Source organism: Micropterus dolomieu, linkage group LG14 (assembly GCF_021292245.1).
Source record: "Micropterus dolomieu isolate WLL.071019.BEF.003 ecotype Adirondacks linkage group LG14, ASM2129224v1, whole genome shotgun sequence".
Taxonomy (NCBI): Eukaryota; Metazoa; Chordata; class Actinopteri; order Centrarchiformes; family Centrarchidae; genus Micropterus; species Micropterus dolomieu.
The window spans coordinates 19699844-19721600 of NC_060163.1; the positions used below are offsets into that span (position 1 = coordinate 19699844).

General features: G+C 41.2%; 4 protein-coding genes across 12 annotated transcripts in view; 1 reads left to right on the plus strand and 3 right to left on the minus strand.

Annotated features, from left to right (window-relative positions):
- LOC123983525 (alpha-N-acetylgalactosaminide alpha-2,6-sialyltransferase 1-like) overlaps positions 1 to 8457 on the minus strand; it is a 12219-nt gene extending 3762 nt beyond the window's left edge. Inside the window, exons 1-5 of the mRNA XM_046069784.1 lie at positions 8329 to 8457; positions 2343 to 2505; positions 2070 to 2232; positions 1680 to 1818; positions 293 to 396 (exon numbers count right to left, since the gene is read on the minus strand). Coding sequence (XP_045925740.1) covers positions 293 to 396; positions 1680 to 1818; positions 2070 to 2232; positions 2343 to 2505; positions 8329 to 8457 — 698 coding nt within the window. The remainder of the gene's footprint in view (positions 1 to 292; positions 397 to 1679; positions 1819 to 2069; positions 2233 to 2342; positions 2506 to 8328) is intronic.
- Positions 8458 to 9098: 641 nt separating this feature from the next.
- On the minus strand, positions 9099 to 15631 carry LOC123983553. Of its 3 annotated transcripts, XM_046069806.1 has the most exons (5): positions 14897 to 15631; positions 13306 to 13513; positions 13085 to 13187; positions 12322 to 12379; positions 9541 to 9679 (listed from the first exon to the last, which is right to left on the minus strand). In XM_046069806.1, the coding sequence occupies exons 1-4, from the start codon at positions 15239 to 15241 to the stop codon at positions 12346 to 12348; spliced, it is 690 nt and encodes a 229-aa protein (XP_045925762.1). In that variant the 5' UTR covers positions 15242 to 15631; the 3' UTR covers positions 9541 to 9679; positions 12322 to 12345. The 3 variants fall into 3 exon arrangements, with proteins under 3 accessions (XP_045925761.1, XP_045925763.1, XP_045925762.1); XM_046069805.1 differs by lacking the exon at positions 12322 to 12379 and having other exon boundaries at positions 9099 to 9679; positions 14897 to 15630; XM_046069807.1 differs by lacking the exon at positions 12322 to 12379 and having other exon boundaries at positions 9099 to 9679; positions 13306 to 13339; positions 14897 to 15625.
- Positions 15632 to 16210: 579 nt separating this feature from the next.
- Positions 16211 to 21367, minus strand: srsf2a (serine and arginine rich splicing factor 2a). Of its 5 annotated transcripts, XR_006828214.1 has the most exons (5): positions 20113 to 21367; positions 18903 to 19251; positions 17581 to 17867; positions 17214 to 17307; positions 16211 to 16674 (listed from the first exon to the last, which is right to left on the minus strand). XR_006828214.1 is itself a non-coding variant. In XM_046069811.1 (3 exons), the coding sequence occupies exons 1-2, from the start codon at positions 20466 to 20468 to the stop codon at positions 18927 to 18929; spliced, it is 681 nt and encodes a 226-aa protein (XP_045925767.1). In that variant the 5' UTR covers positions 20469 to 21342; the 3' UTR covers positions 16211 to 17307; positions 18903 to 18926. The 5 variants fall into 5 exon arrangements, 2 of the variants coding, with proteins under 2 accessions (XP_045925767.1, XP_045925768.1); XR_006828213.1 differs by having other exon boundaries at positions 16211 to 17307; XR_006828212.1 differs by lacking the exon at positions 17581 to 17867 and having other exon boundaries at positions 20113 to 21344.
- Positions 20769 to 21757, plus strand: part of rnf157 (ring finger protein 157) — a 29785-nt gene continuing 28796 nt past the window's right edge. For 2 of the 3 annotated variants that reach the window (XM_046069808.1, XM_046069810.1), the window contains exon 1: positions 20770 to 21734. In XM_046069808.1, coding sequence (XP_045925764.1) covers positions 21647 to 21734 — 88 coding nt within the window. In that variant the 5' untranslated portion in view covers positions 20770 to 21646. Of the gene's footprint in view, positions 21735 to 21757 lie in introns of all 3 variants that reach the window. The other variant, XM_046069809.1, reaches the window with a different exon arrangement.

The following is a 21757-nucleotide window of genomic DNA, read 5'->3' on the forward strand; positions in this document are numbered from 1 at the left end:
CAGCAGAGGAACAGAGAGAAAAAGAGAGGGATGAAAGGAGAGAGGGAGGCAGCCTACACAATATACACACAGAGGTACAGACAGTAAAGGGGATGTTGCTATAGACTAAATGAAAAATGGTATGGGAAATCCTCCGTCAGTCTAGGCCTATAGCAGCATAACTAAGGGATGGTTCAGGACTGGCCAACATTTCCAGGCCCAATCCAAAATGTTCCAGCACTGGATAAACTGTGTGTGTGTGTGTGTGTGCGCGTGTCACCTTTCACTAATAGTATATTGAGTTGTTAATCACCGATGGTTGCGATATGACCCAGCAGAGATCCTTTCTCCTTTGAGAAGACCCTCGAGCCAGTTGAAATCCCTCATCCCCTCAGGAATCAGCACGTATTTTATACCCTGCCAAAAGGAAGGTACACAGTAGATTTAATCACCATTTTACAACAGGGTTGTTTTACAACAGGGTTGAAAAATAAAATGCAGTTTGCAGCTTCTTTCTTCTGCAAAGCAGACAGTATATACAAAAACTATAAAATGGTAAACAGAAATAAACTATAATGCATAGAGAAGGGCTGAGGATGAATTGGAATTTGAGTCTCATAGCCTGGGGGAAAAATCTGCTCTGCAGTCTGGTGGTGCGACAGCAGATACTTCTACATCTCTTTCCAGACGGCAGCAGGGTGGACAGGCTGTGGCTCCGATCCTGGATCCTGCGCATCACATACCAACTGGTGATGTTTCCATTCAGGATGCCTTCTATTGTCTTTTTGCCTTCTTTTGTTCCCTGAAATACAACCATTTCTGAGCTTTCTTCACCAGCCTGGAGATGTGAGTTGACCATGTCAGGTTCTCTGTGATGCTGAATCCCAGGAGCCTAAAACTGTTCACCTGCTCCAGCACTGCTCCACTGATGTAGACAGTAGTGTGTATATTTATCTCCTTTTCCCTAAAATCAACCATCAGTTTGTTGGTTCTGCTGATGTTGAGTAGTAGGCTGTTCTGTGTGCACCACTCTGTAAGATTATTCATTATGATGAAGTCTCATCATTGTTTGAAATACAATGATGGTGGTAGCGTTGGGGTGGAGGAGGTGTGTCCAACAATCCAAACTGTCTGAGGTCTATTTGTGAGGAAGTTCAGTATCCAGTTGCAGAGTCTGGTACTTAAACCCAGAGTGTTGAGTTTGCTGATAAGTTTCATGGGAGACATTGTGTTGAATGCTGGTCTGAAATCCACAAACAGCATTCTGATGTAGGTGTTATTTTTCCCAGGGTGTGTGAAGACTGATTAGAGGGCAGTGGAGATGGCAGAACCAGTTTCTCAAAGCTCTTCATCAGAATGGGGGTGCTACAGCACGGTAGTCATTCAGACTAAACACTGCAGACTTTTTAGATACAGAAATGATGGTGGCTGTCTTGAAGCAGGTGGTAGTAGACTTTACAACTGACTTTGTTGTTGAGCATAAAAGGTATTTAGCTTATCTGGTAATGTGACCTCACACATGATAGGGGAACTCCTGCTTTTGTAGCCTGTGATGTTTTTGTTTGCCTGCCACATATCTTTGGTTTGAACCAAGGACCTTTTGATTAGTGGACAACTGACTCTATCACTAGTGGTTCTCTACCTCTAAACCACATCCGCCACATTACATTGTAACACTCTTGTCGTTGGAGTTTGAGTACCTCATCATGAGGTGCAGATGTGTATCCGTACTTCTTGAAAAAATACGGCGACATAGTGATGGAGTGGGCCGTGTGAACGTACACTGATGTTCTGTTTCCTACGTCTTCCTCGTAGCCTTTGATGGCTGCACCGTTCATCCTACCACACAAACAGATGGAAATGTGAGAGTGGCATTGTGTACTCATACCATTGCCTCATGAGATTCATGAGACACCATATCTAAATATTGCCTCGGCAAATAAAGTGAATGACCAGTGCTCCTGATAGCCGTCACCTCAGCAATGACACAGGGATATATGATCTTTATAATGTCTTCCATGAATTACCTGCTGAATTGTTTTGAAACCTTATGGCCTGCCAGGTCACTAAGTTGTTTTCCTCTTTCTTACCGGAAAACGTAATCGTGAGCATCGATCTCTTTCCCCATTTTAGAGCCATTGAGGATCCCCCCAGTGGCCACCACAGCACATCTCACACACCCGCCACTGCCTGGCTTTGGAAGGAGCAGTGGCTCTTTTGGCTGTGGGATCAACTTCAGCGAAGTCATCACATCTGTAAACCAAAAAACACAAAATGCACATAGAAGCTGAAAAAAAAACTGGTTTATACAAGCAAAACATTATTACTAATGGCTTGCTAGGTGGTTGCTTAGCGTTGCCTACCGTTATACTTGTACTCCATAAAACCAAAAGGATTATTAAAATGTGATAGTCTGTTCCACTCGCTCATGTTGATGCTGTCTTTGTGCAGAAACAAACGTATGTTGGGAAGGAAAGCCTTCTTGAAGCTCTCATCTTTAGAGTTTCGCAGAGACTCAGCACATGTCTGAGAATGAAGGATAAAATATTCAATCTAACAGAAAGAAAAACATAAAAATGTGATTTCCACCTCGTTCATCTAGCTGAAATCATTGATTTTATCGAGGCCCCACACAGCTGAAGAAACAGCAGGTAAAATCAGGTGACAGAGAAGTCAAACAGATGAGCACAGATGATTTATGGCATTAACCCTTTCATTTGTCCAGCAGTTAGGAAACAACTTGATCATTAGAAGCTGCAGCATTCATTAACACACACACAGTAACATACACTGTAGCCTGCCAAATTGGACAACTTTCTGCTAATCTTTTCCTTTGCTCCACTGACTTTCACCTTCACTTACTGCCGCTCACGCTCTTTCTCTCATGACAGCTAACCCACAGTTACTCACATTATCACTGTGTCATTAAATCATTGTGCCTGCAAAATAAAAACGTGAGAATTATTTTTGGCATCAATGCTCTATATTGAGTTGAATTGAGACCTTTCTTCTGTCTTTCTGAAAGACATTCAAAAGAGTCTGTGGCTTGCTTAATACATCTCTGAAATAGCCGTCGGGAAACTTGTATTGTATTATTGATTGTATACCCCTGAATGAGAAGTGCAGGAATTTCCTCTGCCTGGAGATGCTGGGGAAATGAAAATAACCTTCCATAGGTTGATGGATGTGGATCAATCGCCGGGACACACACGCCTCAGCATGTGAAACAGTCTCTTTATAGTTAATTTGTTGAAGAGGAAAAAAAATGTATTCATGCAACCAAACACACAACCCTCCAATTGAAAGGCCTGTGCACTACTGACTGAGCTAACTAGCCACTCTGACCTACAGCAATAAGAAAACTGAAACAACATGGTGGAGATACAGCTAGATATTCAGCGCTACAACTCTGTTTCAACAAGGGATGCACAATAATAATTCAGCCGATTAATTATATGGGAGCCCCCAAATAATGTTTAGTTTGATGGCTCAGTGGCTGCATGAAGACTTTAACATGAAAAGGACATTACTGCATGCGCAGGAGTGTTCTGGTTCTCACACAGCGACAGCGATATGTGAAGCTTTTGAAACCATGTTTAGGCAGTGGAACATAACAAAGGAGAGGGTGAATTTTGTGATTAGGGACAATGCACGCAATATGGCGAAGACTATGAAGGAATGTGGGGTTGCCATCTTGGGCTATGTGGCACACAGTTTATAGCTTGCTGTTAAAGAGACTGTACTGAGCCAAAGAATTATAACTGGTGATCTAGCCAGTTGATAAGTGTTAGTTTCAAACATTAATAATTTTATGCCCCACTAAGAACAACAAAATAAAATGGGCATGTGTCTGTGATGATAATTATATAAACTCATAAACTCATTCAGACCATATACAATATGGGAAGATCAGAGAACAAGTGCCATCAAGTTTACTGATATTTATTTATTCTGAAATTAGGGTCACATTTCTCATCAGGCACTAGAGATTACACCTATATGGATAAAATGGAATAAAAGGGAGGAGTGTGATACAACAGAGATGGATTAAGTAGGCTAGGTGGGGGTTTTTGATTCTTGCATCAGTAACCCTGTCTGTATTTTTTAACAGTGCCTGAGAAGTTGTGGGTTTTGTAGCAAGTTTTCTTTTTTTGATTTGGGAATATTAAAGATGACATTTCGAGACCATGTTGTCACAGACTCCCACTAGCTTTTTGTTGTTTTTTCCTAAATTGATTTAGCACATGCACATTTTAACATTTCTGTTTTCATCCTGACTCCAGATTCTGTTCTGTTTTCACATTTGTTGCAATGGGTGGTGATGATCTACTTTTCCCAAACCAGGGGATTGTCAAAGTGACACAATGTCACTATTTATTTTTTCATCAGAAAACGATCATATGTTTTTCCAAATGATAAGGTGCATTTTGTTATAAAATTGGTGCATTAATTTGGATCATGAACAAGGTACAGGAAATCTAGGGTTTTCCAAAACAAAATACTAAATTAATTTTGCTGTAGCAGGCTATTTTTTTCCATGGATTAAATTTTTTTGTGTGGAGATCTCCCAGCCCTTGTATGACATCTCACATGGGGGTAAAACATCTGGCTATTGACTGATTTTTTTGTTTTACTTTGACTGCAGACACACATTTTACTGACGCCTCGACTGACTTTTGTGAGTTCATTAACTTGAAGCAGGATTCTGCATGACACAGCTAAATCTTTTTAACTTTGACTTTGTTTCTTGCTTTGTAGATGGTGTCAGCACAGGCAACTAAATCATTTGTAATAACCCATGGGCAGGACATCACAGTATACACTGATTCTCAGTATGCATTAAATGTTTCTGTTCTTCTACAGGTAGAACTCCTGCCCACAAAGATCTTCTCATTAACCCATTGTTTTGCATTAACGTTTTCCTGCCTTCTGATGCTGTATGCAAATGTTAGGCACTGTTCTGCACTGTCTGTTTCACACAAGAGAGGTAATCATTGGGGGTGCAAGAGGAGGACACAGAGGGATGACGTGATTTTGGCATGTCACTGACGCAGGATCAGGAGTCAGAAGAAGCACAGACAATCAAAATAAAACATGTGCTCAGAAATTTTTTTGAGCAAAGTGTATGAAAACCATGGGGATTTTTTGATGCAGACAAATTTATGGATAATTCTATCAAGAAAAATAGTTGGTATTCTGTTATCAGGGGGATAAAAAGTAGGTTGTATTGTCCTCACACTATTGTCTTAGACATTGCCTCCAGCAAATTGGCATTGTTTATTGCAGCTGGAAGTAAGGCATTGTCCAGTTGTTAGTTCAGTCCAAAGTTTTGCTGTTCAAATGCTATTTATGTCATAGGGGTTATGTGTCTTGCTCAGGGACACATTGGTGTATGCGTCACAGTGGGAATTTTTCACATCATGTGACATGTGACTTATGTGACAAGACATGTGTCTTATCCACTGTTCCATCACCACCCCACATATATGGATGATAACATGCGAAAACGGTGTAAAATCTGTTACCAAACATGGTTTAAGCGACTAAGGGAAAGCATTATCACACAATAGATCAGACAAAAATTTATCTATCTTGTGTAAATGGATTTTGCAATCAGATGGCCACAGAACCTCTGTTTCTGTTCAAATGGTATGGGTCAGTTTATGGGAGTTTCACATTGTTCAAACCAGCTCTTACCCTATTAACATTACTTTGAAAGATGGAGAAGCCTTCCTGTTCTTACCGCCAGGATGGTCTGGTTGTTGTTATTTTTTGTTAAGCTTACCATTCTTAACTTAGTATTACTTCCCATTACTTTAAAACAACATTCAGAACACGGCCACATTCAAAAGCAGTACATGGCTCAGTCTTCCAACCTTGCATCATACCATTGTTATATTTCCTTAGGTGAAAAATGGGGCATTGGCATATTTCCTTGTTACGGGGTCACATTTCTGGCTGATCACATTGATAATATCACTTATTCAATGTCTGCTTTTGCTAATGAAACTATAAAGGGTTTCCAATACTTTGCAACAATTGACAAGTCTTATTGATTAACTCTGCTAAAACATGAGATGGCTTTGAATTATATTTTGGCTAAAACTGGAGGTTTATGTGTGTTACAATTATTACAATTATTTAAAAAAAAATTTATTATTTAATTATTTGACAAAATTCTAACTCGGCAGGTTTTAGTTTCAACAAATGGTTAAATGATCAGTTTGGCCCCGGGGTGCTATGATTATCCATGCATTAATTCCTATTCTAATTGTTCATCATTCAATCATTTTTTGTTTCTGTACCTGTGCCATCACCTGTATGCGAGCTTTACTGTACAAATGTTAGGACCTTGGTTTTATGCTGTTGTTTTTCCTGGGTTTAGTCTTTCTTGGTTTCGGCTTTTGTGTTTTTCTTTGTAGGCTTGTTTCTTTTTTTCATGTTTAGTTCTGTCAGTATCTAAGTTTTTCAGTCCTGTATTTTGGTTTTGTGTCTTAGTTCATGTCTTTGTATTTATTCCTTGTTCTGTGTTTGTATTATTTTGGTGTTGTCTGCTTTGTGTTCTGTTTTATCCTAGTGTTAGTCTGTCTCTTGTTTGATTGTAGTTTATTTTTATTATTTAGTTTTCTGTCTGCTTTGTGTTGATTTGTGTTCTCTGTTTGGTGATTTATTATTTGACTGTGTTTAGTCTTGCATGCTTGTTTCCTGTCATGTTTAGTTTGCCTTGTGATGTTCAGTTGTGTTTATGCATTGTCTGGTTTTGTCTGCTCCCCTCTGCCTGCCTGTGTGTCTGTGTCTGTTTGTCTCCACCTGGTCTTGGTCCCGCCCTGCTTGTTATCTGGTGTTTAATTGCTACTTGTTCTGTTCAGGCTTTGTTACATCCTCGTCAAGTGTTGAGTGTTCTGCCCCGTGCTCTGTTCTCCATGCTTGGATTATTTGTGTTTTGAATCATTTCTCTACCTGTTTGGATTATTACTTTGCCTTTTTGGGATTCAGCTTTGTTTGAACTCATGCCTTGTGTTTCCACGTAAGCCTGTGTTTATTCACGTAAATAAATCTTTTGATGAATGCATCCCCTGCCTGTGTCTGCACTTGGGTCCACACCTCTGCTACTTGCATTTGCACTCCCACCTTATGACAGTAGGATGTAACCAAGAATGGACCCAGCAGATACATCACTGAAGTGTTTGCTAAAACTCCACATGTGATTACCATTTGCTGTTGTGTTTTGTGCTTGAGAGTATTTAAGGAGAAAGACGCTGCATGTCGAGAGAGAACCTTTGCTGTCTCTTTGGACAACAGTATAAAGGGTAGATTCATCAAATCTCTGACTCCGTAATTCTTCTTTGGGAGAAATTTTCTTTCACACATCTTATGTCAGTGTTTATTTCGCTGGCCATATGCTTTTAAGTATTCCATTCAAATCTCCAGACTAAGCATCCACAGACTTTCAGTTCTATATAAGCCTTTATCTTTTGTACTGAGGGATGCAGTTTATTTTTTGTTTCAAATGACTTGTTACATTGAAATGTCTGATTTAACATCTTATGTCTGTGAATTTAATTTATTTTTCTAGCCACATGCTTTTTATTTTTCTGTTTATATATACAGACTAAACAGTTCAGTTCAGTTCTATAATACAATACTTTTTTGTTTCAATGTACTTGTGCTTAGGACTTTGAGATGTATGATTTGACATCTTATGTCAGTCAATTTGATTTTTATTAGGCTTTATTTGTTATGAAAGTCATACTTTTAAAATGCTATTAAAAATATTTAAAGAGTCAAAACTCTCATTTATTTTGTTAACAAAAGTGCATTAGAGTCAGTTAGATTTGGTTAGGCCAGAGTTATGGAATATTAAACTATAAATCTTGCTGCACATGACATCTTAGCCTTTCTTATGTGTAAACATTGTATTTTATTAACTTCTTTTTAATTAAAACAAATGTGAAGAAATTATTGGATCGGTATCTGCCATGAGAAGCAGGCAATTATCGTTTATCAGATCGGTGGGAAAAATCAATATTGTGCATCACTGATTTCAACACATTTGTTTCCAACATATATCAAACCTGCGTGATGATGATAACTCTGTTTCAACAATTCACTACAACATCAACAGCAACACACCCGCCACGTTTGAAGTAGACTGGATGAACGTTTCCTGATCGAAACACAGATAGTCTTTATTAGAGAGATGATAGTGGTCATAAACTTTTAGCAGCTTACTTTGTGAAAGCTCTAAAGGGAAAAGCAAATGCCACACCAAAGATAGACATCAGCTAGGTTCATCCACTTCCACAAAGTTAATACATTTATATTTTTTTACTGTCATAACTTGCTTACTGTCTGTCTGCGTGGAGCATCCTGGTTATAAACATCCTCAAAATCCCACTGAGGAAGCTTCTTGAAGGAGTTTCTTGAGAGGATAGGCATGGGAGTCTCCGCCACAGCGCCACGTGTAGAGGCTCCCATTTGATCGGTTACTGAGTTTGATTTTGTGAAATCTGCAATTTTTGCTTTATGTGTTGTTGTAAACACAGCAGGCGGGGTGGAGTTTCCTCTTTTATGCCAGAATGCAATATAACTTTTCAACAAACTGTCTTCATCTCTGTTATTTCCTGAGACAGCAGTCCAACTGAGTTGGTAATTTGACAAAAGAGCAACAGAGGCAACATCAGAGAATTAGCAAGATACACTTTAATAACAATACTGTACCAGGAAATGGGCTGATTTCTTTGGAGAAAATAACTATTTAGCAGAAAATATTACAGAATAAAAAATCTTAGTGTTAATTCCTTTCTTTATCCTTAATGTTTCTCTAGACTAAATAGAAATACAACTTACCTGCTGGTTGTTGATAAATATTCCCATGATAACATTAGAAGTACACTGGCAACTGCTATCAGAAACAGCAAAGGAAAAACCTTTTTGACCGCCATCCCTAGGAACTGCAGGCTTTGCTGTTCAACTAGTGACTGTTCAACTACTGTTTGCTTTCTCTTCTGGATGTTGTGTGCAGGTGGAGACGTCACCTTAAATCTAAAGTAATGGGGCAGGGCTACTGCTTGGTTTACTGATACAAATACAAAATAAAATGGGAACCACACACACTATTACAGTGGTACATGATATGGTTTATTACACGACAGTTGGGGAGTAGCTTTACAGGATTTGTACATGTTACAGATTAAACGAAGATACAATTGAGTTAAAAAAATTATGTTATAAATTAAAACCTTTTCTTCTTTTATTATAGTATAAAACTATTTGGAACAATAGCCCTGTATGCCTTTCAGTCCTTATTTACATTATGTCAGCTAGACAGTCCTGTTGTGGACTGGAAAAGATCCAGCTGCTTTGGTTTAGTCTTCATGTGGACGTGACAGCAACAAAACAACACAATAAAACAAGTATGTCATATTAAAACACAAATGAGATTGGAAGTTGAGTGAACAGTACAGCTGCTGTTTAATACTGTGAACAAGTATTTGGTGTACTGGAATTGTCCTTCAGTAGAGCTCACAGGTTAAAGAGCACAATCAGAAGCTGGATCGCAGCACAAAGAATCAGAGAGGAGTCTCAGATGGAGTAGAGTCTGAGCTGCTCCTCCATGTCTCCCTCGGACAGCTCCCCAAACGTCTCCCTGTTGTCTTTCAGCAGCTGAAAGATGGCGGCCAGCTGCTCACGTTGCACCCTGGGAAAACAAATGTCAAAGAATTATTGAGAGGTGAAAGAACCAAACAAAATCCAACAGATCAACAGTGTGATCACTTGTGCAAACGTTACGTTCATCAGGTTACATTCCTCCTGACAAACAGCTGTACTGAAATTATATATAAACAAAACCCAGGAAAAATATAAATCAGTAGTTATAAATAATCCCCCTACTGAGCTTTTCCAATCAAAATAAGGTACTATGTTTACAAATTAAAAGATGTTGGTACACATCATCTTATTCAATATAAAAGGATGAACAAATAAGTACATATATAAATAAAATAGAGAATTTAAAAAGGAATAGTTCAACATTTTAGGAAATATGCTTATTTGCTTTCTGGCAGACAGTTTGATAGATTGATCTCATGCCTGTAATGTAAATATATAGCTACCACCTGCAGACATTTAGCTTAGCTTAGCATAAAGACTGGACCCGGGAGGAAACAGCAAGTCTGGGTCTGTTCAGTTACAAAATCCATCTTCCAGCACTTTACAGTTTAAACAAATTTAAAATTAAACAATTTTGTTACATTTGGTCAGGTGACCTGTTTACCCCTGTTTCCAGTCTTTGTGCTAAATTAAGCTAACTGGCAGCAGCTTCACATTTAATGTAGATATTGTAGAGTGGTATGAATCTTGTCATTTTATCTTGTAAAGCAAACAAGCACATTTCTCAAAATGTCAAAATATTACTTTAAATGTGGATAGATGAGCCCAATACAGTGTTCACCTGATGAAGGTCTCTGGGAAAAAGGTCATTAATAAAGTGAGGACAAGTGATCGAGAGTCTAAAGGAGATTTTGGCCTGACACAGACTTTCTGGTACATGACCAGCTTAGAAAAACATTATTTTTTGCACAAATCACCATCTTCAGCGTAACTGTCACACTACTACTAAAAGGTAAGGGAGACACAGGAGGGACTGACATGACAAAGATTAACTTTTCAGATACTTGGAGACTTGACAAGTAAAGGTCAATCAGTTACCCCTGTGTAGAAAAACAAAGTCACATCCAGCAATAAATGCTCATAAAAGATGCAGCACTAGACCATCCTTAACCTCGTGTAAGTGAAAGATCTTATCAGTAATTTATTAATGAATTAATTATTATTAAACACAAGTAAAACAGGTCCTCTATCAGTGCTGCCACCTTAAAAAACCTCTGACATAATTATAATCCCAGCTGTCTATCCTCCTGACATCAGTTATCACATACTACAAAGCATAAACCTCCACTTTCCCCCTCACCCTCTCTACAAGTAGTTTTAGAAGTGACTGCCCTGTCAGCACAGGTCCTAGTGTTGCGTTACACAGACTCCTCATGTGGCAGAACAAAGGTGAGTCCTCAGAGGATTAACAATCCCCTGTCAGAGGTGACGACCGGAGGCACAATCAACACCTACAGTGACACTTGCTCAGAGTCAGACATCTCATGTGGAATAATAGGGGCAGCGGGAGATGGGCATGTGGGATCAGGGCCCGTATTTATCAAGCATCTCACAATTACTCATAAGAACACTGCTGACTTTAAGTTTTAAAAAATTCTTGGCTCAGAGCTGCGCTTAAATGTTAGTTATCAAGCACATCAGTCCTAATTTACGTGAAGTGTAGGAATAAATCTGAAGTGTCAGTCTGATTCACGACAATTTGCTGTGCCGCACACAGGATTTTGGATGATGACATAGGCAAAGACCAATCACTGAATAGATTTCCTTATTTAAGAATATTCTCAGATAAATTCACATTGCGCAATGAAATTCCTAAGAGGAGTTTACATGCAACACACATATGACAATAGAAGAATTTCAAAGCGAATACATTATGATATTGGAAATAAAACATTAAAAAAGTTAATCTTTATATGTGAGCCAATTGTGCCTACAGCTCCTGAGAAGCCAGTTATTTTCAAGAATTGCGTTTACTTCTGTTGGATTACGAGGGATGTTGTTGGGAAGTCGATGAAACGCATGACAGTGTGTGGAGCTGTAAGTGCCATAATTGCTTCCATAACAATTCAGCTTATTGAAGGTTGCGGTGTCCTCAAATCATTAGCATTGCATTGCTACATTTGTCCTGTGGCAAAGAAACGAAATGCCATCACCACCTTCAGTTCAGCTGAAAAACACATTGGTGCATAAGGTGCCTCACCAACCCTCTGACAAAAATGATGCCTGCTCTGTCCAGACGTTACTGTATAAATAACTGTGCGTTGTTAAATCATTCAGAAATAATATTCCTCTCCTGAAATATCTGCGCATGTCTCTGTCTCCACAGCGCCATCACAAGACCCTACTGGCAGCTCCTAACCACTTGAAACACCTCTAGTCTAGTCTTAAATAACTGGGAGAGTAAGAGTGATTCTTAGCTTTAGGAAATTTGATTACTTGCTTTTATACTTAAGTTTGAAAGTATGAGTAAATTTCATGAATTCTCAGCACTTAAGACTAAAATGGCACTTTAAGAAGCTTGATAAATACCGGCCCAGATGTATAAAGGGCTGATGAGGCCAAAATCACTACTAAAGGTGGGAACTGAGAAAAACGGCATCGGAATAGTGTTCACAGTGACCAGAAAGTGACTCCCCTGAGATAAACGGGTGAGTACAAGTCATACTTTACCACATATTTGCTCCTTTTTCAGGCTTACAGACAGTTACAGTCTGTGTTGAAGTGTATCCTGCAACGATAAAAGCATGTGGGTATGTAGATGCATTACAGTAAAAAAGGAAAAAAACCTGTCTGATTGGTTTCTTTAAGTCTCGTGTTGTTCATCCTTCAGCTAATGCCTGGCAGAGACTCAATGTCGCCTTACTCAGTCTAGCCTAAAGAGGACGGGTGATACAGCGGCTAAACGTGGAAGTCTCTGAGTGAAATGCCAACAACACACAAACACACGTGAAGACAGCGTAGGGAAGATTAGAGGGAGGACGAAAGACAGAGGGCAGAGCTGCTGCGTGGAAACAAGGGAACTTCATGTAAATATCGTGACAATCAGTCAAGATTCAGATTTTGGGAAAACAGAGGGGAATAGCGATCTGATTGGGAACCCAGTAACCACGAGCACGTTTGTCCAACTACAATTTACAATATCGTGACATATTTGGGTAGCACTTTTTCATAAAGCTCCCTTAACAAAGCCTTAATTAATGGCTTTATTAATTGTCAAAACATAATTTATTTAGAAATGCATTTTAGAGCAGTTATAACCCATTAGGAACAACAACTTTTGGGTTGCCAGGTTGTAGAAAATCCTCCTCCAGCTTGACAATTTCCTTGTCTTGTCTTTTTTCCATCAATGATTAGTTCTTATTAATGGTTTATGTGCTCTTTATAAAGGGTGCCTTATCAGAAATTGTCACCCGTCTTTGTAGTTTTCACTGACCTCTGCTCCTCCTCCAACTCCTCTTTGGACATCATTGTTTGCAAGTGGTGGGATCGCGCCTTTCCAGGGACGTACTTCAAGGAATTGTTGGATTCCACTTCATCTGATGAAACAGAACAAACGTTACATTAGACCACATTTAAAAAAAACAATATAGTGTATATATTTCTAATATTTAACTCTTTATTTAACACTTTTTCAAAGTAGATAAAAGTGCTCACCGTTGATATCCGGGCTCTCTGTGGCTCCTTCAGTCTGGGGGTGAGAGAAAGCACACTTTAGGAGCTCCTTATCAGAGAGCGCAATGAATGACCTGCGGCCCCTCCCTGACGAGGCCTCGGGTGACCAGTCTAAGCTCATAGATGTGGAGGAGGAGTGCTCAACTGGTGTTGCCAGTTCTTCACTGTGAGGGTGGGGATGTGCCTCCTCCTGTCAGAGAATTAAGGGCTCAGGTGAGGGGTCTTAAAACCATCATTTCTTTTAAAAACGGGTTTTCCCCAAAAACCTGAGCAATGAATGCATTTTAAGAATATCTGTGTGCACATCCTTGCAGGCAGGCCTGGATTATAAACTGATATTAGGAATTCCTCACCTCTAATGGATGCTGATCTGGCCTACTCTTGGCACAGGTGTCAGTGATGGAAAAGACAAGTTTCACACTGTGCTCCCTCGGGTGCTGATTTCACCACTGTCTCCCCATCTTGTTTTGTCCAACTTGGCCGACATCCAAGATATCCTCAATATGAATTACCGATGCTCAAAACAGGCCAGCGATGGTCATGACAGCTACCTGTGTGGTGTGTGAAAGTGGCTCATCCTGACAGTTTTCTATTGGGTGCCCTTTTCAAAACAAGAGTATGGCCATGTTGCTTCTATCTATTTATTGATACCAATTAAGTCTGAGAGACACAACAGAAGACAGTTATGCAAAGTTGATGCTGTAGAAGTCCTCCTACTTTTGCCCTCTCTGCTCCCAATGGCCATAATTTTAGTGAATGCCAACACATGTAAGAAAAATGTCGTCTACTAGAAATGTCCACAGAGGTGGAAAGCAACTTTAAACTACTTAGGTGTTTTGGTACAATTTTGATCTTGCCATTTTTCCTTCAAGAATGGCCATTATCAAAATTCTTAATTTTCTGTGGATGGACTTATCAATGAATCAACTAATCGTTGCAGCTGCAGACAAAGAACACATATGATCAGCTTATAAAATACAGAACATTGTTACAGCTTAAACTATTAAACAGTCTGTAAAGCAGCTGCAACACTAAAATGCTGTCTGCATAAGTAATAATAATCCAATAATAACACTCATGTTGCAAATTGAGTGCTTTTACTTACTTACTAGACTTATTCCCCTGCACGTAAATATAGCCTAATTAAGAATGTACGACTTTTACTTATAACTGAGTACTTTATTGCAGTATTGCTACTTTTACATAAGGATTTCACCCTTGCTTAAGCCCAATTTTGAGGTAAAGGTAATTCACTTGAGAATTTTTCTCCAAATAGTGTACTTTAAACTGCAGTAATTCAGGTGTGTTGCACAGTCAGGTTTGTCCATTAAATTTACCATTTTAAACATTAAAAAAAAACATTCATTGTCAAATTATAACACCGGACCTTTACTGGTTTAAGAGTATTTCTTCCATTGTAGCTTTGCTGCTTTCACCTAAGTAAAGGATTTGAGTGCCTTTTCCACCTCAGACTGGACGTGTAAAGTCAGTAAGAGATTAAGAGATAATTAGAGAGAGAGAAAACAACCGGACCTCCCCCACTGTGCACACCGTGTAATTGCAGACAACTTACTGAAAGCACTGATTTCACTACATCCCAGTGGTCGTGTGAGCTCCCGCTGATCTCGCACCAGTCGTCCTCTGCCTTCTTCTTCTTCTTCTTGTCCGGTACATAACCGTTCAGCTTCGGCCCTTCTGACTGATCTAATCCCCCGTCTGAAGACTCTCCTCTGTGTCCGAAATAACGCCGTGCGTTTGCAAACTCGACCGTGGGCGAAGATCCGTTAAGTAGCGACGTTGCCACCACAATGGCGAGAAGCGTGAAAATAACAGCTGATAAGATAAAAGTTAGATCCATGGTTGGTGTTAGGCCTGCTGATGTGACTCCTCTGTCTTTTATCTGTCTGTTCTCTTGCATTCACGTATCCATCACGCTGCCTTTAGCCTAATAATCCTCACCAAACATCAACGTTAACGAGCAGCAGTTACTGGATATGGTACAATCTCCTCTCCGAGCAGGACGTCACATCCTCCGGTTTCGCCCCGCCCCCGCCCCGTGTGTGCCGAGCAGCCCGGCGTTACATCCCCGGACCGCCCGACAGCTCAGGTGTGGCTGGCACGGCGCGCTGCAACGTGCTCGGCTCTCTGCTTTTTCACAGTTAATCCCATCAATGGCGAGTCGTACACTGAGGCCGGGAGATTAAAATGGTTTGTGACAGGACCCGTGTACTGTAGCTGCAGGCTGATAAAGCCAAGCAGGGTTTACAGAAAAGGTGCAGCAGGAGGAAGAGGTGTTCTCACCTTCCTGTCAGCAGGGATTTAATGTGGACGATAAACAACGAGCCTACCTTTTGCTCTATAGAAAGTAAATAATTAGCTCCGCCTTCACGAGCTGGCTACATTAAGGTGATTTACATATCAATGCATCAATAATTAGAATCCTATCCACAATCAGATTAACTCAATGAAAATTATCATAAGCTGCAGTCCAATAGCTGAAAATCAGATCCACCGGATGCTTACAGGATCACTCATATATATGCGCAGGTAAACCCCACCATAGATATCCCTTCAATTTCTGGTTGTTTTGACTGTTGCAAATCAATGAGCATAGCCATATTGGATTGGATGTTTTTGTTTTTGTGATTAAGAACTGACACTCCCACCTGGTTAGTTTCTCTCATCTAAAGTATCTATAGATGGTTCCTCAATTGATTATCCTGAAAATGTCCCATCACAAATAAGATTTTATCCACATGAACCATCCCTCAACCAAACCACTCAGTTAGGCCTTAATTACACCCCTTGCTTCTTGTGCAGAAAACACCATATTACGATACCTCCCCACCACAAAAAAATGACAAAAAAATATAAACACATGAGCAACTTCTTTACGCCAAAAATGTTTATTTGCATTCACCTGAAGCAATTACAAGACAATTGAGAGGTTCACAGAGGAATGCAATACACAAAAAGTATTCATTAAGCAGCCTGGACTGCCCTTTAAACCCTTCGCTAAGTCACACTGGACCCAATTTCAAAAAGCGAGCAAAACCAGTTATCAACAGTGGATAAACCACAGAGGGGGAAAGAGAGAGGAGGGAGAATAAAGATAAAAAGGAAGGAGATAATCTGTACAGCACATGGGAGGGGGAAGGAGAGGTCACAAGACAGGAGAGGATGGTTGATCTGCCACACATGTGAGCTTACAAACCGGCAAACGGCAGCGGAGGGTCGAGCCCCGGAACAGCGCCGGGCACTCAGCACCGCAACACGCCACACCATGTCACCACCGCACTGCACCGCATCTTAACAGCTAACCAGCATTACTCAACTGCTACACAACTGCGCCTAGTGCACAAAAGATACACAAGAAAGAGGGTTAGAGTCATAGGAAAGCAACTTTAACTAGACAGAAAAAAAGATTTGACAGAAAAGAAAATGCTCTGCTGCCGGATTAGCAAATCACAAATTAAGTGGCACTGCGACACTTAGATGTTTTGCTTTTTATGTCACTGTACAATAAGCCATTTTTCCAATGAGAGTGGTTTAACATAGCTGTAAAGGCTTTGAACATCCAACATGAAACCCTTTTCTACATCAACTCTGCAAATAAAACTTTCATATCCATCTAGAAAGAGTATTAAACATGGGATTTTATTAAAAGAAATTCTGTTAATTCAAAAAAGAATTTATTAAAGTACAAATTTAATCAAATATGCAAAATATCCAATTTAAATGAGGAAAAAAACAAAAACAAACAGAAGCCTTACAAATCCCTTTCAACACGACCAACTTCACAACAATGACCACATCGAAGTTACAGAATTTGTGCAGGTAAATTAAGTCAAATGAAACATTTAAAACATTTTAGACCAAGCTCCAATAACCTTTCAGTCTGCATTCAGTGGTAATAGGGGAGTCCACTTGCTCATTGTGAGACTCTTCCTGATGTCCTCAGCAAAAGGCTCGATCATCTGAGATCTGGAAGGAAAGACAGAACAGAGTTTGACAAGAGTAAAACCAAAAGGCTATTTTAACTCCTGCAGCTGATCTGGATATTTAAATGCAAAAATGGTCTGATCTTCTTTCCCCTGACTAACATTTATAAAACTGCCTTTCTTTGGGGGGCAGCCATTGTTCTTTATTACACCTAACATTTTCTAGTCATTTTCACATTTGTTTACACACCTTTCTTGGCCCCCCTCTTCCCAAAAACTAGCTCCAACAAGACTCGGGCATATTTGAAAAACAAACCTCGGGGTGCGTTCCCTTTGTGAGAGGCGGAGGAACCCACAGGCACAGGTGGGAACAGTGCTCAGTGCATCTGCCTGTGATCCCTGTGAACGTACCTCACCACACCACATCATACACCAACTGACAGCCCGAACCACCGACATGACGACCTGCTCCTTAGCAATTGCCATCGCTCTCAGCAACAGGCAGGTCACATGGGCGGGTCACACACTAACTGCTCTCACATTGCCACACCCCCATCTCCTCCTCCTCCTCCTCCTCCTCTCTTTGCAAACAGGACTCCGCAGCTTGGAGGAAAGAATTCCACATTTAGGTGAACGTTTTGAGTGAATCACCCCACGTCCCTCCCATACACACTCACATTAAAGTACAAATGTGATTAATACCCTCATTTTGAAATATGATACAGTAGGTCACATCAACCCAAATCTCCTGTTGCTCGTGTGTGTGCTTTAGATTGGCTGAAAAACATACAACGTAAAGCATACACAGAGATGGGACTGTTAAATACATCAGTCCTGATCTTACTTCTAAACATTCAGGATTAGGGCTGGACGATTTGGCCTAAAATTAAAATCATGATTAATTGAACATTTTACCTAGATTATGATTAATGAAAGATTGTTTAGTTTTTTGCCATCCGTTCATTAACAAGGTTTGTCCTGTAAATATGCTCAACTATTTAAAGGTGGGATATTTTTGTTGATTCAGAGATGTCAGAAACTGATCATCTAAATGTTAGTTCATAAGGTAATGTTGACCTGCACATAACAGAGACATCCTCTCCTCACTTAAAGGACATCTATGTGACAGGTTCTGCGAGCGAATGTGAGTGTAAGCAAGCAGTAGAAAGTGTCGGTGAAAGCAAGAAAGTTATCAGTCTGGCAGTAAGTGTACGTGTTGTCAGTGTGTCTGTTAATAAAAGTCTGTTGTTTCCCCAGCTGCTGGAAAGTGAAGGCGGTTAGTGCTGGCTGACATCTCCCTGAGGTTCAGACTGCAGTCTGGACGGGGCGGATTCAGGTGACTACACACACGGTAGTATGTTTTTAAGGCGAAAGTATATGAACACAGTGGGGGAAATATTAACATGATCAACTAACAGACATGGTAAAATTACACTGTTTAGAGGCTCTGATTTTTGGTTTCAATTACTTTTAAATTAATCGTCCAGCCCTATTCAGGATTCTGCAGACCTTGTTGCTTGTGTGCAAATGACTAACGTAGCATCAAGACTGCAGAGTACTAACCCAAGCGATGACAGACAGTCATCTTAGATATAACATTTGAAGCAAATAACATGATCCACCCTTTCCCCTGAATACCGTCATATTGTGTCCAAGTTTGGGTTAACACTCTGCTCCGTTGTCCTCTGGAGATTTAGGCCTACTCTTGGATTTGGACCTGGACCTGGATTTGGACCCTCTGTTGGAAGGTGGGGTTCGACTCCTTGACTTGGACCTGGAACGTGACCGAGACCTGGAGGGAGACTTTGACTTGCTCCGCCTGGGGGTTCTGGACTTGGACTTGGATTTAGACTTGGACCTTGACCTGGATCTGGAGTAGGAGCGGGACCTGGAGCGGCTATAGTGGTGGCGACTCCTGGATCGGGAACGGCTTCTGCTCCTGGAGCGGCTGCGGCTACGTCTGCGGCGACGAGGACTGGCTGAACGGCTGTAGATACAGAGAGAAGCATTTCAGTAAAACAGGGAGAATAAACCACAGTATGAGAGGCTGACATACAGATGGGGGACAAATTAAAAGGAAAACCTACAAAATTGTAGATGCATATCAAGAAGCGGATGCTCCCTGCACCTGTGCCCACTAAGTTACATGATATGGTGACCATGAAAACAACGTGAAGCTCTCAGATGAACGCCTTTGAAGCAACATACAAGACAATGCTCTCCAACAACATCTCTGTAAGACCAAATTTCATCTTCAAATCCATTTAGTGATGTCTGTGTGTTATGTCTAGCTATGTTTCTTTAACCTGCTGCACTCGGATCTCTCTTGCAAAAGACAGCTTGATCTCACTTGATCTCACCCTGCTTAAATAAAAAAGTTGTACATATAAATGAGGGAATGTCTTGTGGAGGAATGTTGTTAATCTCTCCAATAGAGGTCCACAGACTCCATACTAAGACACTTCATGTTGGTTTTTCCTTTAATTTGTCACCCAACTGTATGTAACAATCCACAATGTCTAATTAAAATGTCTAACACTAAGCTAACGTTACATGATTCAGGTCACGTTGGCATGTTTCTACGGGCCAAACGATTAACGTTAATAGAATATAAAGAAAATTTAACAGATGATCGGTGATGTCTAAATTAACTTGCCACTAAACTGATGGTGTTGCTTTAACGTGAGAACTATTAATGTTTAGCTCACATAGCAATATAATGTTACAATAGGAAAACGAGTGGGAAGTTATCCAAACTACTCTCGTTTAGGAACTTAGCATACACCATGTGCTCGTCTCTTTTGCAAGATTAACGAGTTCCTCGGCTATTCCCTAACAACAGGATTACCTCCTGCTTCTGCGTCCGTACCCTCCATATCTGCGTGGCGGAGCCCCTCTCCGGCTGTACATTGAGTCCGGAGGCCGTCCGTAGCGTGCCATCTGCACCCGGAGCTCCCGTCCGTCGAGCAGCGCGCCGTCCATAGCGTCCATGGCGTCCTCGGCGTCTCGCTTGTCGAGGAACCGCACGAAGGCGAACCCGCGGCTCTCCTTGGTGTACCTGTCCCGGGGGATATACACGTCTCCTACGCGGCCATACTTCTCAAAAACTCGACGCAGAGTCTCCGGCGATGTTCGGTAAGTGAGGTTGTCCACTTTCAGGGAGGTCATCCCCTCAACGTCTGGCGGCGGCCTTCCGTAGCTCATGTCTTCGTCTCCAACCAACAGACTAGACCAGTTAAACCGAAAGCCGTTAGTCCCTACCGTTTAGCAAAACAGCTACTGTTAGCTTATAAATGTCCACTTGGTGTATTTAATACAAACTCGAGCAGATTTGTAGATTTGTATGGCCCTGGACGTCGTTTCTAACGCGCTACTTTCACGTGAAATGGCGGCAATAAAGCTTCCTTCCCCCCTCTCTTTGCGCCCGTGTGGTTGGCCCTCTCTGATTGGCTGCTTGACTGTTCCCATTAACCGCACACTGCCCCCTACCGACAGGGAGTCGCTATAAACGCAGTGTTGGACCAATATTCTGTCTTTGTTCCGTTTAGTTTCATTAAAAATATACTAGCTATTTCTCTTGAATTAACGGGTGTTTTTCTACCTTATCAAACCCAGAGTTCATTGCTTTGACATGTTTAACAGCTGGCCCTACTTGAAGCTTGTAATATAATAGCTAGACTCTTCTTTAGTGTCGGTTGGCACACCAGCTTCATGGCGACAGCATTCCCCGTTGTTAGGTTAAATTGTTAAGTTTTCACCGGCATGTCCACTCATGTCCGGAGGGGTAACGTTTCTTCTCCAGAGAGCCGTCCTCTCTGCACTGCAGTCAGCGCTACACACACACATTTGGCGTAGGAAGGTCACGTTACAAAGCGGGTCGGCACTAGCTGCTGGAGAGAGGAGGACTGCGCAAAAACCACGGCCCGGATTTGTGCCTGGCTGACGTCATGTGGAGCCACAGACCTCTTTGACAGAAGCCAGCAAGGAGAAGCGCCGGGGACCAACATCCAGGGGGCTGGGAGATGTCGGCGAGCACATCGCTGTTTTGAGCCACACACTCGCCCGCGAGGTGAAGCCAGGCACGGACATTTCGCTTAGCTCGATTGCGGTGCACCGCGAGAGCGCTTATCCGATATTAAAGGGACGCGAGCGGCTGTTTTCTGCCTCAAAACGAGCCGCACTGTTGACCAGGGAGGGATAAGCAGCCAGAAAACAACTACTAATCCCCAGCACGGTCACATTCACGGCGGGGCTCGGACCCGACAGAAATGTACAGGGCAGCACGAACTGGATTAAATGATAGGGAATAAAGGAGACGCCGCGAACAAAGCGAGCCAGAAGTGTTATGCCCGTTAACCCGTGTAGTCTTCATTTGACTGGAAATGGGAGCTTTAACAAGCAGACAGAACATAGGCGTGGAAGAAGTGGACATTCCGTCCAATTCGGTGTACCGCTATCCGCCGAAATCTGGTAAGTCACCGAACAACAGGTCA